We start from the raw sequence: 18967 nt of genomic DNA, 5'->3' as shown, positions 1-18967 counted from the left end.
ATGTTCTTAAATATGCAATCTAAAAAAGTAATCTTACCTGCATTTCAGTTTTGTAAGCCTTCTCTGTATAAAGCCTGAAGCACTTGCCTGGTCTAGTACGACCAGCACGGCCAGCTCGCTGCTGAGCGGAAGCTTTACTAATTGCAGTCACCAGGAGAGACTCCACTCTGATTCGAGGATTGTATACCTATTTGGAAGTGGAATCAGAGGAGGAAAGAAGTAAAGGAATGAACAACGCTCATGGATAAGACAACTATCTAAACAAAATAAAGACTGCTTTAAACTTATTTTCAAACACAGCTCCTGACTAGGAAATCACAAGTTGTATGTATCTGAAAGGAGAAAAAAGAAATTGGCCACAAATGCATTTGGATCAGTGACAAAAAGCTTCAAATACAACTGCCTAGAGAACAGCATTTACTTTTTATTCATTTGTTAACAACAACTCCTGCCAGGCTCTCTTGTCCTCCTTAAATGTGTGTATTTTTAGATAAGATTTTCATGGCAGAAGGAATGTGTCCAATTTGTTCTATAGAGTGCTAAACACACTCTTGATGCTCAAATAATTCCATGAAAAAGTTGTCTTGATACAATTATAAGGTTGAATAATCACATTCTAGAGATCAGAAAAATCTAACACGAAGGTTGAATGCAACTGTAAAAATCAGACCAATGACAAAGCAAGATTGTATTTCAAGGGTTCATGCAGACTGTCACAGTAGAAAATAGATGCTGGATTTCACTGTAAAATTTCCATTGCAGCCATACATAAACAGCAGCCTTGCCACCTCATTAAGGCTCATGGAAAAGAACATACTGTGGGGAAAAAAAAACCAGTAGTCAGATAGTAGTTTCAGACGAAGATGTCCTTTGGTCCACGTTTTAACATCCTCCTGGTGCGAACTGGTATAAAACATGTACAAAAACTTGATTTCTTATACTGGAAGAATACTTTCTGTAATAAGAACCACTTGTGAAAAAACATCAGCCTAAATGGTGATTGAAACTTCTGTGTGAAGATACATTGACTGCACTTACATTCTGCTGTACCTCTCATTTTCCAGAGGTTTAAAAGGCTAACAAGGTGTGTAAGTATTAAAGGAAGGCTAAGAACCAAAGATATAAGGACAGTTATAGTTAGCAAAAAAGCTAAAGTAGGCAAGCTACTTCAATTCCTCTCAATATCCCATGATGTTCCAAAGAAGCATAACAGAAGCTCAATGACAATCAGGGCTGCGACAGTACATGCTAAGAACTGACAAGAAACAGCACTACCCTAGATATCATTTCTCTCACTTTAGCACTGTGTGACTTAAAAAGAGGTGGCTTCTAGCACTTTTTTGTTTACTTTCACATGATTTCTTGGTATTTCTTGAGCATTCTCAAGCATAGACACACAGTACAAAACCACCCTTCCTGAAGTATCTAGGAAATCCATACTCCAGGCCTAACTCAAAATACTCTTTTTTTTTTTTTTTTAAATAAAATTCTTCTGCACTACACTGTTTTAGACTACTCTAGATATCTAAAGTTTGCAGACTAAGTTACTGAAGTTAAAAACAAATCAAATCTAAAACAACCAAGGTCAAGCTTTCAACTGGGAAAACTCCCATCAGTGTTTACAAAGGGAAGAGCTACCTGATCAAACTGTATTCCAGTATCTTTCCTACTATAAAGAAAGAGAAAAAGTAATATTTACCTTCTGCTTTGCAAAGCCAGGATCAATCACAAACACAACACCATCTATTGTTAATGACGTCTCAGCAATATTAGTGGACACAACCACCTGTCAAAAAATAAGACAGTGTATGTAATTACTTTGTTCTAAAGATGAAGAGCTCTGATTCCAGCTCTGAACCAAGAATTTCCAGCAAACTTTCCTTCACTTCATCACTACCAGAGCTGTGCTCCAACACTTTTACAGGCTGACCTGTAATCAACCAGATAAACTTCTACTGAAATCAGAGCAATTTTTGTCCACTGTTTCTGCTCCCCCGTGTCTCTATTAACAACATAACAAATGTTATTTTTGAGAAAAAGAAATAGAAGAGCAAATATTTTACTTCTGAAACAGCTGTTCAAAATTTCTCTCATCTCCAGTACAAAATTACAAGTTACACTGGGTCCCTTTAACATCATCTCTTAATTCCAGCTTTTTAACCTTTTTTTTTTAAGCCTAAACAGGGTAAACCAAATAATATTAAAACAAAAGTTATATAACTGTACCAGCACACTATGTTCTTTGTTTCGAATAAAGCAGTTATCAATACATTCCAGCTAAAATCCTGAACACTATATTTAATTTCAACTTTGTCTTTTTAAATTAATAAGTTATTCAAACATCTTTCATATTTTAAGGTTACATTCTTAAATTTCTATAAACTTTCTGGAGGTTAAGTCTCATGCGAAAATTAAAGCAAAGAAGATATCCAAGTTCTGAGGCTTGATTTGCCATCATTCAAATTTTATGTCCAGAGAAACACTGTAATAGTCTATAGATACCATCAGCTCTTATCCAAAGAGTGACTACATTAAATTACATGTTATTAGCAAATTTAATCAGCTACCTCAGAAAAAAAACAAAACGCGTTCAGCACGTCACTAAAACTACTTACCTTTCACCTCTTCATTTCAGAGCATTCCATCACCACTGCTTTCAGTTTAGCAATAAGAATTTGGGAGACCCCTAACAATTTCTTCTGAATTACAGTGATGCCAGTGACTGGACTAGACTGATAATCCTGCTGATTTCTCTTCCTCCTGGCTGATCACTTTGCCAATCAGCTACTTATTACTCTCAGCTTGTCTCTTCTTAAGAAGACTTAAGGTCTAAGCTTGCCCAAATACTACTCTATATTGAAAACAATACTTTGGTGGGAAAAAAATTGTAATTAATTTGGAATTATGGTGTTCCACTCTGAAATGATATGCCACTTAGAACCCCTCAAAAAAAAAAAAGAAAAACCACAAAAAACCCATATACCTTTCATTCACCAGTAACCTGCACAGACTAGTCAGAGAGAAAAGCCACAAACATCAATGCAATTAAGTTCTGATGCAAAAGCAGAATACATTTTCATAAAAATTTGCAAGTCATTAAATATGCAAATTAAACCAGCACTCCCATGTTAAAAGCCTAGTCAATCCACATTGAGCTTGCTATTATATTACAGAGCGTACTTTAACTAAAAAGTCTCAGTTTTTTCCAGACCTACTAACCTATGGAAGCATCCATACCCAGAATCTTCAAATACCAATTACAGAGCAGTGTCAAAAGGTTTCGGTCCTGGTTTTAATCACCAATTTCTATTAAGACACTTCAATACTAATAACTCAGTACTGTTCATATGCTTAGTCCACAAGGCTCAGCAATGAAACTCAAATTTATTGAACTTATATTTGAACCGAATCTTCCAAAGGTGGAAGGAAAAAACACAGTGGATTGTGTTGCATGTAGAGATCCCATTTGTTAATGTCACATTGCTTAAAAGCCATAATGAATGTAAAAACATGAGAAATTTAAGAAAAAACTTGAAGTTATTCCACATCTTTCAAGCCTAAATCAAAGTACAAAGTTACTTGGAAATCAAACAAATTAAATCAGTGGTAAGCTACATAAATAAATAAATAATACCCAATTAGCTTTAACTGCAGTTTTTCAACTACTGAAATGTTAAAAATGTTTTTAAATATCAGAGTTACAGTTTGATATACCAAAGAGTCTTAAAGATTAATTTAAACACATTACTTTAAATAAAACACATATTATCTATATATAAAAATATATCTATACTGCATATGTATTAACTAGTAATGCTTAAGACTCCTGAAACAGAAAACAGAATGCAGTTTGGAAAGGAGAGATAAGATAGGAAAGGAGCAGAAAGGCTTGATGTTAAGTCATCTTCATCTTCCTCCACAGTGCAAGTGAAACACACTGATTAACTCTTAACTAGTAAAAGCAGGGGGTTTTTTTCATCTTTAATCTTCAGCTATTGTTGTAAGAAAGCTTATCTTGCCTAGCACACCTAAGAGCACAAAAAAGTGCTAAGTTATGAAGCTGTATCAGTACTAGCTCGTACCATCACTGCTGCTACTACAAGATGCCACACAACTTCCAGTATCTTACTTTTCTTTCACAAAATTACAGCTCAGGAGATAGTTATTCAGATCCTGAAAGCACTTCCCTTAGTTTTTATGGCCATTAGAGCCTTTGAAAAGATTCAGACCACCTGCTAGCTCTCTATTCAGCAGTTCTAAAAAGTAGGTTTAGCTCCCACCGAAAATGCATGAAAGCAGACATTTTCCAAGACAGTGGAGGCCCAGCAACCCATAGTCCTACTTCACTTATCTTGATCAGTAAGACTAAATGAAACCAAACCAACATTTAAACAAGTTTACAACACACACCAACACACTTTCATTCACTGCTAGATTTATTATGGAGATAAAAAACAAAACAGGGAAGCCAGAACATTTCAGCCAAAGAAGAAATGTGGTCTTAAAAAAAAGTTATCCAAAACCAAATCCATAATGGCTTTACATGTCTAAATCTGTTGCTTATGTATTTTGCGCCTTTTGCCTACAGTTGGTATCTTACCAGTGTGGCAATATTTCTTGTAGTGAAATAGTGCGACATGAAGAGTGTCTTCCTTTTAGACACTGGTACTAGCTTTGTCAGCTCAACATAATGAAAGTTACACACTGCATCCATTATCCTCCTATCAAGAAAACCAGAAACTGCCTATTTTGAAGTGCAGTTTTAAGCATGAATGAAAATTTAATGCAATACACAGCTATCACTCGTTCATCACTGAAAAGCCAATTTCATTCATTTAAGTCATTTGCTAATACAATCTTGTTGCAGCATTAGTTTCATGATTTCAGACTGAATGCTTTCTGCAATCAACTTCAATAGGAAAGAGGATCAATTCACTAAATTTATTAAGTGATTTATTCTTCCAGAACACTAGAAAGTTGTCACTAGCATTCCACATGCACTGTACTGCACAAAAAGAGCAAATAATCAAGGAACAAATCCTGCCTAGAGCAGATAGTATGGTTCAGCTTTGACCTTCAAAATCTTGACTCTGATGGCTTCAGTTTCATAGAGCATTACTTTAACTTGGGGAAGCTCTATTAAGACTCCTTCAAAATGTTCAGTTTTGGAGAATCAACCACCTAGTTTCTAATGTTCAATTTCTCAATGCTCACATAAACCAATACTAATTTTATGAAGAACATTCACTGGTGCCATTTCAAGGTTTTTTTTGTTTCTCAATCCATTTTGCTCAATAAAAGAATTCCTTGCTTACTACTACAGAAAACACGAACCTCCAGCTTCAACATACCTCTTTTAACTTGCACTTTCTCATTAACCTTGAGGAACGGACAAAACCTGCCTGATAAGGTCCGTTGAAGAGAATTCTTTTTTGTTTCAAAAAAAAAAAAGGTATGTCTCAGAATAATGGGGGGAAAAATCCCATCCCGCCACGTAAATCATGTGGTTGTCAAATTCAGTATTCAATCTCACTTATTGTATTTCTCATTAGAAACCTAAACAAATGCCAGTCAAATCAAATTGTTATTAGAACATTCTGGTCTTCTAGATGGAAGCCAGAATTTTTAATTGCTCTGAGAAACAAACTCCAAGTTATCGAAAAATTGAAATGTGATAAAATACTGGGTTATTAAGGATTTAACAAAAAACCCTGCTACTTGTTGCTGTCCAAATACACTTAGAACAGCTGAAACTCATATTTAATTGCCCACACAACTGTGAGTATCCAGTTACTGAACAGCATACTAAACCAGCATACTATGTACCTTTCTTCCAATTGCTCCATTTTGTTTTTTTGGTGGGGGAGGCTCAAAAATCCTTTGCTGTTGCTGCGGAGGAAGGGTGGAATACAATGGAATGATTTTGATGTCACCAACTTCAGGGCCTAAGTCATCAATTTCACGTTTTATCCTCTTGCAGGCTTCATCAATCTCCTGCAAAACAGAAATACTGGTTAAGGGACCTCCATGAAAAAGGCAGCACACTTTATTTAGAGTGCCTTATGACAATAATATTAAGCCTACACCCTGAAGAACAATTACAGTAACTTCTAACTTAAAAAGTAATTTTTTAAAAGGTGCTTACTGAATTTGCAATCCAATTTCCACAATACTTCAAGATGCTTCAGCTTCTATACTCTAATGAACAGCCTAATTTGCATTCAACATCCTTTTTCTTTTAGCCATGTTTCCTAATTAATTCTCTACAAATTGTACTAAAATTGAAATCTCTCACCCTGGAATATTAAACTGCACTCATGACCTTTTCAATTTTCACAATCTAGAAGAAATTGATGTGCAAGATATTTAAAATAAGCCAATTAAGCTTTAATGTCACATATCACTAATGCAATTATATGGAAGATTTGCTTCATTGTACCTAATGAGAACAAACACCTTTACAGTATAAACATGGATGCTCAAAACCAAACCTCTCAATCCAGTGTTTCAGGTTTTACTTTAACTGAAATCCCATCCAAGCTTAAGAATAAGTTAGTGAAATACTCTGAAGATGAGAAAGATTTTTCATGCCTTTTTTACCATAGTATTTTCTGCAGTATTTGCTAGCCTATTTTCTGACTAGGTTACCATACAAGAAAGTCCAGCACACCCCCATCATTTATAATTCCATTTCATTTTAAAACAACTACACTTAAGTCAGCTAAGTGACCTCTAGTTAACAGAAAATTTAATGAAGATTAAAGTGCACAGAATTTTAGGTCAATGAATAACACAATTCATTAACTTCAACTTAAAAGGTACAACAGAGCCTCCACTGGTATAAGTAAGAGGCACACTTACCGACTACCGATATTCCACTAGAACATCTGATGAACCAATTAAGTCATCATGACAAGAAGCAACAGTAGGCAAAAGCAAAAAATGGCTACAACTTACTCTGAGAAAAGAGGCCAGACCTCCCTTACCACAAATAAGCGTCACTTCAGCTTCAAGCTGGTGAGTTAAGACCCTCAAGCAAATATAGAGAACAGGTTAAGTGTAAAATCACTGCTTTAAACTATAGTTAGAAAAGCAAAAGCAACCTCCTTTTCAGAAACTCTAAGTTCAGATATATCGTGGAACAAATCTGGGTCTTTTTTTTTCTTCTTAAAGAGACTTGTAATTTTCCAGCACAACTGAATTGAGTATGTTTTAAAGAAGCACAGATAATACAATACTCATGGTCTGTATTGATCAGCATTTATAATTAACGTAACCATGGCAAAATGAAGGCTCCTCCTCTTTGATGACAAGGAACCCTTTAATAGCAAGCCTAATGCTTTCTGGCAGTATCTTGCCAATTTGAATGTACTGCAGATATTTTCAAAAAAACCTTTTAAACAAAGGTGCACTCTGCCAACAAATCCAATAGACCCTTCATAAAATACAAGGGGCATACAAGAAACTGAGCTGGAATGCCCCCTACCGGTTTATTAATACAGAATGAATTTCTTTGCACAGATGTCAATATCTGGTGTTCTGCCAATAAGCACCATTTCTAAGCTCAGTAACAGCCTCCCAGTGAAAAGGAAAAACCTAACTGAACTGACAGATCATACATAGTAGCTCAGTAAATTAATAATTTAATAATGGTGTTTATGTAAAAAGACAACATGTTAAAAGTAAATAGTTGACTAACTAGGCAGCAACACTCCCTCTCAAATTTGCACCTATTTAAAAGCCTTGACAAGCTGATACTTGGGCCTGTTAAATATTTAATATAGATTGTATCTTTTGAAAAACCATGAGCCAAATGCTAAAACAAAAATACAGCACAGACCTTAGCTCCTGATCTGAAGGTCACTACATGGTTTCATGGAATTTGAGCAGATTACACTGTGTAATTGGGAAAGCTCCCATGCTGGTCAGGATGCTTAATCTTCAACAGTAATGACTAGAGACTCCAGGACAGTTTTATACTTCAGAGATAGTAAAATACAAGCAAGCAGTGATAAATGAAAGCACTACTCTCTTCAGGCCATGTGTGTTCACAGCCACCTATAATCTTTCAGAAGAGATAAGTGTTGTTTCTCCCTACAGTTTCCCAATGTAGTTTCAAAGTATCCCCAATCAGGACTCATTAAGATACTTCAACATAGAGATGGCAAGTGCATATATAACCATTATTCTCCACAGATTTGCAGAGGTAACTATGGAACTCTCATCATAAACTGCTGAAAGAAGGATGTAATTCACCAAGAACCACTGCCACTCATCTAAATACTGTAAGAGTTCTTTAGTACTGAATTGTTTAAAGAAATAAAAGAAGAGGGGGGAAAAAAGGAAAAAGGTTGTGGTTTTTTTTAAGCACACTGGCAGAAAACTATTTCTGTACTTCTGCTGTATCCACAACTACCCTCCAATTCCAGCAGAAGACGAAAACTGGTCTCCCAAGGTACATAATCTAGAAGGCATATGTGTAGTAAGAGTAAGTAATCTGAAAGTATTAAGGATTCATTTAAGTGTTAGAGATTCATTTGTGTCACATGAAAACATTTAAGTCCGGAGATAGAAGAGATACAGTTGAAGGCACAATCCTAACTTTAATCCTCTGAAGATTCAGCAAGTCTAATTCAATAGTCCTGACAAGTATGAAAGGTTTTTTTTAAAAAAAACACACACACTTAAATATTTGCACACCATCTACTCCAAATCCATTACAAAACCCCTTGAAAAGCAATTATTCCATCAACTCACATGTAAGAGGAGTTTATTCCTTCTTGGAGGGAAGGAAGAGAGGGCAGGTAAAGCGCAACTTGCCTTGCATTTAGATTATGCCTGAGAAACTCCCCAGAGCCCTGACTATCACACTGACTACCTGAGATAGCAGATACCAGGGCACTGGAAGCAGGAACAGATGCAGGATCAGAGAAGCCACAGTTAGGCCGGTGACTGCCCAGTGCAACAGCAAAGACCTACTTCAGAATTAATCAAAGAAGAAATCAGGCCTAACATGCAAGAAGCGTGAGCCTCAGGCAATGCTGAAGTTACTAGATTGAACTCGATCCTAGTTCCTCACAAAACTGAAGACTTCTTAGGAGTATCATTTGAGAAACAATCCTCAGTAAAATTGCAGTCAATTAAATTGTCTCATTCTAAAAAGAGCCAACTACCAAAACATAGTTAGCGAACAGACCACAAGGAGAGGAGATGTTACACACTAGCTAAAATGCTCATCTCAAGCCAGGAGTGCCACATACACTCAACATATCTATACTTCAACACATCTATGCTTCACAATGTCTAGTCAACAGAATTGTCCCAGACAGTATATTATGTACTTCAAAATTCCCAAAAGTTTCTTGCTTGATCCAATCAAAATGAGTTAACAATATTTGTACAGTATCTATAGTTCAGCTGAAATGCTATGGAAACTAGAGTCAAGAAGCAGTGAAGAACTCCGTAAGAGTACACTTCAAATATCAATAGAGTCCTCAACATTCTTCTACACCATAGTCACCGTAACCAATTCTCCTTGGAAGAGATCCAAAGACAGGCAAGAATTAGCAAAGAGAAAATATTTCTTTTTAAGGACATACTAGTGATAAAGGAGGTAATGGGGTGGTGAATCTTTTTCAACCAGGAGAAACAAAGTCATCTAAACATCCAAGTGAGGAAGTTAATAATTTTTATTTTGTACCCACATCTAAATAAAGACAGTTTCCGAAAGGAAGAAAATGCAGTAACTGGAGAATAATTTGAACAAGATTACTATTACATCAAATTTAAGCTAATTTAAATGGTATTCCTTCCAGGAAATTGGTGTGATTAAGGCTGGTTCTACACACAATCCTGAGCATGCTGCTTTGTTTTCAACCAACTGGTAGACAACAGGCAATATTTAGAATACCTACCAAATTAGGTAGATTTCAGGAGTTTAAGCATCAGAAAGCAATTCTGAGACACCAAAAACCTTCAGGATTTCAAGAGAAACTTCCATTGTGCCACTGATTTCAGCAACACCTAAGTCTGTATGGGAACCAATGCTCAGCAGTGTCTTGTTTAGAAAACGAAGCAAGAACAGGGTGTATAGTTTCCCTCTAATTCACTGGAAACAGTAGTGCAGCCAACTATATTTTCACATAACAGTAAGTAGGTTACTTATGCCTCCTGAATCTGACAGGATTTTTACTCCATCTTAACCCACTTTTCCAAAGAAAGGCAGGCTGATGACCAGTGCCTAATAAAAAACCAAACCACCCTTGGGTGCAGTAATTTTTATTCCTCTCACTGAAGCTGTCTTCCTGTGCAGCTAGAAATGCAAAGATCCACCAGACCAGAGGGAAGCTCTGAGTTTGAAGCGTGTTGACAAAAGGAGCCCTGAATTCTCAGAATGCCAGGACTGCTGCCTATATTTGATTTTAGCATTCTCTGGATGGGGACAGCAACACCTACTATTCATATGAAGCTCTCAACAACTTAGAAGCACAGTGCTTTCCTTGCTTTTCCCCTTCTCATGGCAGATCTATACAGCAACAAGTGAAATAACTGGTTATGTTATATTATTCAAGCTAACACAGAGCAGAACTTTTGCTCCAGCTCCATTGAAATACAGTGAGAAGACTTCATCTAAGCATGTATAACTATACATGCAAGTACTCAAAAGCGGGAACAGCAGTCCCAAGTCACGCCTGCCCCAAACAGTGTTAAATACTATAGTAACAGTACACAAAATGTATAACCTTTTTCAAAATGTGTGCATCTTACAGTTTCAATGAAGAACACTGAAGAGCTATAGGTGCTTTTCAGGCAGAAAGGAAGCATGCATATTTAATGCTTCAGGTTGTCATCAAAATTATGTACTTGAGAACTTCTAACCATTCAGTGAGATAAACGTATTCAGTGTCACCTCAAGATACTTCACAGCTAAAATTGCTGGACTGAAACCGTGGAAACAGACCTGGCTGCATTTACTGTTTGTACTGCAAGTATTGAATGGCTGCTCTCTAGTCAACAGCGTCTTACTCCTTTGCAACAGTTAAACTCACCACAGAAAGCACTGGCTGCAGGTTTCTTTAATGCTCAAGATTCTCTTTTCACAGTCTGTCCTTCTGTCTCCCAGTACTGCTTGCATCCCTCTCCCCAGAACACGCAGAAAAAACTACGTAGCTAGAACAAAACACAGAGGGTAGAGTTGAACTCCTACCCCTCTTATTTGTAAAACTAAATCCTTTTTTATTCTATCACTGTAACAGTGCTAAAGTTTCCTTTCTGTCCCCAATTGCAGAAAGTAAATATAAAACCTTCCACATTGTTCAAAGGATAGCATGGGATGGGCACAAAAGGAGAGTCTCCTGAAGAACCCTGTTTCTTTAACTTGACAGAAAGTATCTGGGAAGACATGATGAAAAGCTGTCAGCGTTTGAAACTAGGAGGGACAGAATTCATAGTTTTCCTATGGCTTTTCTTCAAGAGTACCACAAATGGGACTAATGCTTAAATCCCACCCAACCTCCCCCTCTTTGATTTGCATTAGTAAATACTACAAGACTGAAAACATGAACAGGACTTAGTATTACTAGGTCATACTTAGTAATATCAACTTTTTTTTCCTATAAGATCTCATTTTTGAAAGCCTTATCACAGAAAATCTTCTAGGTATGACTTTTAAAGGTGGTCTGTGCCAGTTTAATTTAGAAACATGGTGGTTCCTTGGGCTGTGTCAGAACACACACAGAGAGACTCAGAAATAAATGAACCACAAACCAGTACCTCATCAGCTGCCTCCAACACCCTATCTCCACTGCTTGTTTATCATTTCAGTACTCCAATACTTAATATTCCCTAGCTCCGCATTAAAAACTAAGGATTTGAACATATCATTAGCAGTTCATCTAAAAGGAGCTGTACAAAATTAACCACAGAAGAGACCAATTTTGCATCTTACCATGTACCATATTTTTTCCTTTATCTGCTGTTGAAAATAAAGTCTTTATTACACTATTCAAATTCAATGCTCAGTAGAAATTCACTTTCATTTCTTCCCCGATGGTATTTCTGCAGTAAAACGTAAGGTGCTCATACTGAAAAGGTTACTGTTAGCAAGAAACGATACAGAAAAGAATTATAGAAGCAGTTACATATATTGAGTTAGTGAACCACACCTTTAAGAAGGAAGTTTGTGCTAAATAAATACTGTCAAGATTCTTGCATTAAAAAAGTTCCATTCAATGGTAGTCAAAAACTCAGACAAAAAGAAATCCAGGAAGACCAGCAGCAACGAAGTTACTGAGTGAAATTGCTCCCACTAAGCTAACAATCCAATAACCTGAATTCCCTTCCATTTTGTCTGTGTGCAGGACCCATCTGTGGTGCCATGGATGAGGCTTGAAATTATGCTGATACCAAACAGCAGTTACTCAGTGACTGACCGCAAGTTACCCCGAGCCACCAACGTACTTCAAGTGCTGGCATTCATTCTGGCTCACAGGCCAAACTGGTATATATAAACATCCGTTTAACTTGCTGGTCAGGCTCCACTCAAGATCTAAACTGTATTCCATTATCCTTAGAAAACTGTTTCTACAAAAAGATGTTGACTAGAGATGTCACTTTAAGCACACTTAATGGAATAATTCAAGAACTTGGCATGCAAAACTGAATTCAGTGCTTTTGTAAACATGGTCCTTGGAACATTATTTCAGAAACTCTTTCTTCAGCTGACCCTGTATTTGGACCACTTAAAAGAACTCTCATGAGGTGGGCAAAACTTTAAGACTGCTCCAGTTAGAACATACTTAAAACTCTTAAATAGGAGATGACAGTCTTACCTACAGCAGATCAGTTGCTACACTATACAGTTAGATTTAGCTTCACCTTGGATAAATGAGTCAAGTAGGCATAACTGTTAAACCCTGAACGAAACTAAGAATAAAACCAAAAGTATAAGGCAGTTTACCTTGTGTAAAATGACTATGCAGGGGAAAAACTAAGTGCATAAATAAAAAGGACTCCCCAAACCAGAAGTATCTGCAAGACACCTTAACCTTCCCCTTTCTCTTTCAAGTTCCTATCACAGACAGGGGGCACTGCCAGCCACACCTGGTTTTGATGGCATGAACCTTCTAGAAATTTTGTATTTGTCCTTAAAGCCACATGGAACTTCACTAATTTCCCTTTCTTCCTCCAGGAATAAAAGCAACCTGCTACAAGCTAAAATGAGGAAACAACATTAATGAGAACTAGCCTTAAGAGCTGCACCATTTCAGGAGATGCTCTGAATACAAATTCAGAGAAACAAAGCTTTGTAAAATGAGGTACTTAGACAAAAGAAGTCATCCATGGAACAAGTCAACACTTGACCATAACTGAGAACTGATCTTGACTTCAGCCAAAACTGAATTTGTCTCATCATGATTCCTATATTCGGAATCTTTATGACCCAGTCTATTCGTAAAATTTAATATTGCCATTATCTTGAATGAATTAAAAGCAAAAAAGCTTCCTCCCTTTTTAGCATCTGAATGCAATTAATATTATTCTTCTGATTTATATTCCCCAACCCCTCAATACTTTCTATGCAAGGCTAAACAAGACACAGCCTGTGTTCATTGCAGCCCAGTACACTACTGCCTTAACCTCACCCAATCATTACCGCTAAGTCTAAGACAGTTGTTGATTTTTACTTCAGTTTCCTCTTAAGAAAGTCTCTGCTACTTTCTTTCAGCTCCAGTGCTTAACAAGCCTCACTGTGAGGAAAAAAGTGTACCTTTAAAATAAATCCTCATTTACAAAACGTTCTACCAAAACCTCAGAAGTATTTTGCAACTCTTTTCATAGAATCACAGAATGGTTTGCATTAGAAGGGACCTTAAAGGCCATCTTCGCCAACCCCCCCCCCCCACCGTGGGGGCAGGGACACCTTCCACCTGACCAGGTGGCTCAAAGCCCCATCCAACCTGGCCTTGAACACTGCCACAGATGGGGCATCCACAACTTCCCTGGGCAACCTGTTGCAGTGCCTCACCACCCTCAGAGTGCAGAATTTCTTCCTTGTATCTCATCTGAATCTACCCTCTTTCAGTTTAAAGCCATCACCCCTTGTCCTGTCACTACATGGCCTTGTAAAATGTCCCTCTCCAGCTTTCATGCACCTTCTGGTACTGGAAGGCTGCAATAAGGTCTCCCTGGAGCCTTCTTTTCTCCAGGCTGACCAACCCCAACTCTCTCAGCCTGTCCTCATAGGAGAGGTGCTCCAGCCCTCTGGTCATCTTTGTGGCCCTCCTCTGGACTTGCTCAAACAGGTCCACATCCTTTTTATGTTGGGTGCCCCAGAGCCAAACGCACTACTTCAGGTGAGGTCTCACAAGAGAGGAGTAGAGAGGGAGAATCACTTCCCCCAACCTGCTGGTCATGCTTCTTTTGATGCAGCCCAGGATAGTTGGCTTTCTGGCCTGCAAGCGCACATTGCCAGGCCACGTTGAGCTTCTCATCAACCAACCCCCCCCCAAAGGTCTTCTCCTCAGGGCTCCTCTCAATCAGTTCTCCATCCAGCCTGTATTTGTGCTTGGATTGCTCTAACCCATGTGCAAGATCTTGCACTTGGCCTTGTTGATCTTCATGAGGTTTGCATCGGCTCACCTCTCAAGCCTGTCAAGGCCCCTCTGGATGGCATCCCTTCCCTCCAGTGTGTTGACCACACCACACAGCTTGGTGTCATCAGCAAACTTGCTGAGGGTGCACTCAATCCCACTGCCCATGTTGCCAAAGACGTTAAACAGCACCAGTCCCAATACTGGCCCTTGAGAAATGCCACTGATCACTGGTCTCCACCTGTACATCAAGCCGTTGACCACAACTCTGAGTGCAACCATCCAGGCAATTCCTTATCCGCCAAGTGGTCCATCTGTCAAATCCACATCTCTCCAATTTAGAGACAAGGATGTGGTGCGGAACAGTGTCAGATGCTTTGCACAAGTCCAGGTAGATGATATCAGTTGCTCTTCCCTTATCCGCCAATGCTGTAACCCTGTTAGAGAAGGCCACCAAATTTGTCAGGCACTAGTGAAGCCATGCTGGCTGTCACCAATCACCTCCTTATTTTCTGTGTGCCTTATCATAGTTTCCAGGAGGATCTGCTCCATGATCTTACCCAGCACAAAGGGGACACTGACTGGCCTGTAGTTCCCCAGTTCTTCCTTTTTTTTCCCTTTTTTAAAATGGGGCTTATTTTTCCCCTTTTCCAGTCACTGGGAACTTTACTAGACTACCACAACTTCTCAAATATGACTGACAGTGGATTAGCAATTTCATCCACCAGTTCCATCAGGGCCCATGGATGCATCTCATCAGGTCCCATGGACTTGTGGACCTTCAGGTTCCTTAGGTGGTCTCAAACCTGATCATCCCCTACAGTGGGCAGGTCTTCATTCTCCCCATCCCTGCCTTTGCCTTCTGCAACTTGGGCTGTGTGGCTTGAGCACTTGCTGGTAAAAACTGAGGCAAAAAAAGTAATTGAGTACCTCAGCCTTCTCCGTATCCTGGGTAACTGGGTCACCTATTTCCCTCTGGAGAGGGCCCACCTTTTCACTAGTCTCTATCACCGGCAGACCTCTAAAAGCTTTCCTTCTTGCCCCTGACATCTCTGGTCAGATTCAGTTCTATCAGGGCTTTAGCCTTCCTAACCTTATCCTTGGCTGCTTGGACAATTTCCCTGTATTCCTCCCAGGCTACCTGTCCTGGCTTCCACCCTCTGTAGGCTTCATATGTTTGAGGTTGTCCCGGAGTATCTTGTTCATCCATGCAGGCCTCCTGGCATTTTTGCTTGACTTCCTCTTTGCTCCTGTGCTTGGAGGAGGTGATCCTGGAATATTAACCAGCTTTCTTGGGCCCCTTCCCTCCTGGGCTTTATCCTATGGTACTCTACCAAGCAGATCCCTGAAGAGGCCAAAGTCAGCTCTCCTGAAGCCCAGGGCAGTGAGCTTACCGTGCACCCTCCTCAGTGCCCTAAGGATCCTGAACTCCACCATTTCATGGTCACTGCAGCCAAAGCTGCCCTTGAGCGTCATGTTCCCCTCCAGCCCCTTCTTTTTGGTGACAGCAAGGTCCAGCGTAGCAGCTCTCCTTGTTGGCTCCTCTATTGCTTGGAAAAGAAAGTTTTCAATCATCAATGCATTCCAGAAATCTGGATTGTTTATGCCCTGCTGTGTTGTCCCTCCAACAGATATTGGGGTGGTTGAAGTCCCCCATGAGGACCAGGGCTTGTGAACATGAGGCTGCTCCTGTTTGTCTACAGAGGGCCTCATCCACTCTGTCTGCCTGGTCAGGCAGCCTGTAGCCAACACTGCATCTTAAACCTGTCCGGAACACTGACACTAGAACTTCACAACAATATCTTTTAGTGTATTTATCTACAATGAAGAACAGCAGCACTGATCTACACTTCAAATTTCCAGATGCAGCCTTGATTCTTCCTCCTGAATCTGTAACGATGCATTTGGCTTTATGGAGAAAAGGGTGTCGGGTGCCAGAGAACATACTTTGCATTCATAAGTGCCTGCACTGCAAGATATGCAGACAGATCTATAGTTTCTGTGTCATTATTTCCATCTCCCCCACCCCATACGTTTAATCTGTAAGGATTTTACACCTACTCTCGCAGATTACTGATCTTAATGGAGTGTGAAATCTAATACTGTCTTAGCAGAACTCCAGTAGACAATAAGCCATCTGCCTCAGACCTCCAGGTGATCAAGTCCTGTGACATTTAACGTCAAGCTTAACAAATGTGTATCTACACAACTAGACTACCAAATCCGTAATCTCAATGACCGAGAACAAGTTTGACAAAACCTATTGTCTAAGAAAGGTACATTGACTGAAAGGTAATTATACTATTTCCTCGTGAACAGAATTCCATGTCAGTTTCCAATTTTGCCTGTGACTGATGACAGGCAAGCTGGCTTACTGTTATCCAGGTCATCTCTTTTTTGAATATTGGCACAACACAAACATTATTTCCATCTTCTGGAATCTCCCTGATATACCACAGTGGATTTTTCTTTGTTTTCAAAGTCAACAGATTAGCTCTCCTCGTTACAGGGAGTGTGGGATACAAGTCCTGTTTCAAAATGTTTATTCCTAATAGATGTTGTTTTTAAAACATCCTCCTTTGTTACTAACAGACCACAAAGCAGCTCATACAAAACAATCATATACTTCTGCTCCTTTCAGAACTCAGGAAGTTTTAATTGAACACTCTTTTCTGCACCGTTAACAACAATTTTATCTTCATCCAGTAACAGGCTTACACAATTAAGATTCCTTTGGTCTCCAAATATATTTAAACCTCTTTTTATTTTTGGGCCTGACACCACAGAATCTTCCCTAGTATCTCCAGGTTCCATCATCAACCTTATATCTTAAATAATCTGTACTAATTAACTTATTACCCATTTAAAATTACTTCAAATTCAGTGGGAACTGAAGGCAGTAGTTAGTAAGGACCTTCATTCTGCCTCAGACCACTGCAATTACTCAACTGAAGACTCAAACTCAAAATAGTTCACACTTGCATGGTTCCACCTAAAACCCTTTATATAACTTCATCTGGCTTTATAAATTCATCTTTCTGACAAGAAAATCAAATCATCCTGCACCCTTGTTCATATTGTTTTCCAGAATGCAAAACAACTGCAAATCATTTCTACCCTGAGCCAGCAAAAAAAAATATCAATGGTAAGACCCAAGCCACTAAGCCTACCAAACCCAAAACACATAGCACTAGTGGAGCCTAGAGCGCACTTTCCAGTTCTTGAGATTACAGTAGGTCCAATCACTCTAGATTCAGCAGTAGTACACACATAGACTGTATTACGAGGCTCAGCGATTGACCTCAGAGGCCCTAAAGCATGGTGAATCGAAATGGACACAACAGTTCAAAGTGCCTCTATAGGGGCTAAACCAGACTTCAACTTCATGCTAGCTAGCTAAATTCAGAGTAGCTCCAGGCAGAGCCACTCCTCCAGTGCCCCCAAACAGTATCATACATGGATACATGGACTGGAGAACTCCAGACAAAACAGAGGATGGTAGCTTACCAACATAAGTGATTCAGTAAGGCAATAGAGGGATATTGTTAGATGCATTTATGCATATAATATCTGTACATATGAACATGTATTATGTACATGATTTTATTAAAAATTTGTTTATAATACTTTGTCCTGTGAATCAACCCAGTGGAAATCAAAGAACTTGTTCATACAATAGAACACAGTACCTCTGTAGCACTGGCTAGTACGAGACCAGCTGGGTCTAGAGCCACTTGCCAAATGTGAGTGGCAACATCTGAAGGCAGTCCCACCCCCCTGCCCCCAACTCCCATTAATAGATTATTTAGAAAAAATACATAGCAGCTGATGCAGCAAGGATGTATGTTTTAATTGATAATTAGAAAGGCAAGTATTTATTATTCATGAAAGGTTGAAGACCAGCCTGATTTAGCTTGCTGATAAGAAAACAAAGTCTGAAACAGCTGCACACAAGAAAGGAAGAAGCCGTCTTTTCTGTTGCCACTGGTTCATTTACCCACTTGCAACAGTTATTTCACAAATTCTCACATTTACCTGCCAGACTAGTCTGAACTAGAACTTAAAACTAAAACCAAACAGGCAGGTTTCAAAGCCACAATTGTTAAAGTTTTTTCCCCTACCTATACTTGAACACACAGCAATACTGCAAACAAAGAATTACAAATGCAAAGGCCAGAATATCTGCTTATACCAGGACAGTCATTGTTTTGGTTTTCTAAGGGAGGAGACAACCTGCCAAAAGACATTTTAACCAAATCTTTTAAAAATCATCTAAGAGGCAACACATCTTTATGACTGGCAAATCTACATAAGAAGCCTGTGTACCTTTAGCATCACATGGTATTTGTACCATTTTCCCCCCCTCAGCATAGTTA

At 38.8% G+C, this 18967-nt stretch overlaps 1 protein-coding gene across 1 annotated transcript in view; it reads right to left on the bottom strand.

Annotated features, from left to right (window-relative positions):
- DHX15 (DEAH-box helicase 15) overlaps positions 1–18967 on the bottom strand; it is a 49184-nt gene that overhangs the window by 16166 nt on the left and 14051 nt on the right. Inside the window, exons 6-8 of the mRNA XM_075091754.1 lie at positions 5827–5994; positions 1700–1786; positions 38–187 (exon numbers count right to left, since the gene is read on the bottom strand). Coding sequence (XP_074947855.1) covers positions 38–187; positions 1700–1786; positions 5827–5994 — 405 coding nt within the window. The remainder of the gene's footprint in view (positions 1–37; positions 188–1699; positions 1787–5826; positions 5995–18967) is intronic.

Source organism: Phalacrocorax aristotelis, chromosome 4 (genome assembly GCF_949628215.1).
Source record: "Phalacrocorax aristotelis chromosome 4, bGulAri2.1, whole genome shotgun sequence".
Taxonomy (NCBI): Eukaryota; Metazoa; Chordata; class Aves; order Suliformes; family Phalacrocoracidae; genus Phalacrocorax; species Phalacrocorax aristotelis.
Note: the sequence above shows the minus strand (reverse complement) of the source record. Positions and strands in the feature narration are given on the sequence as shown.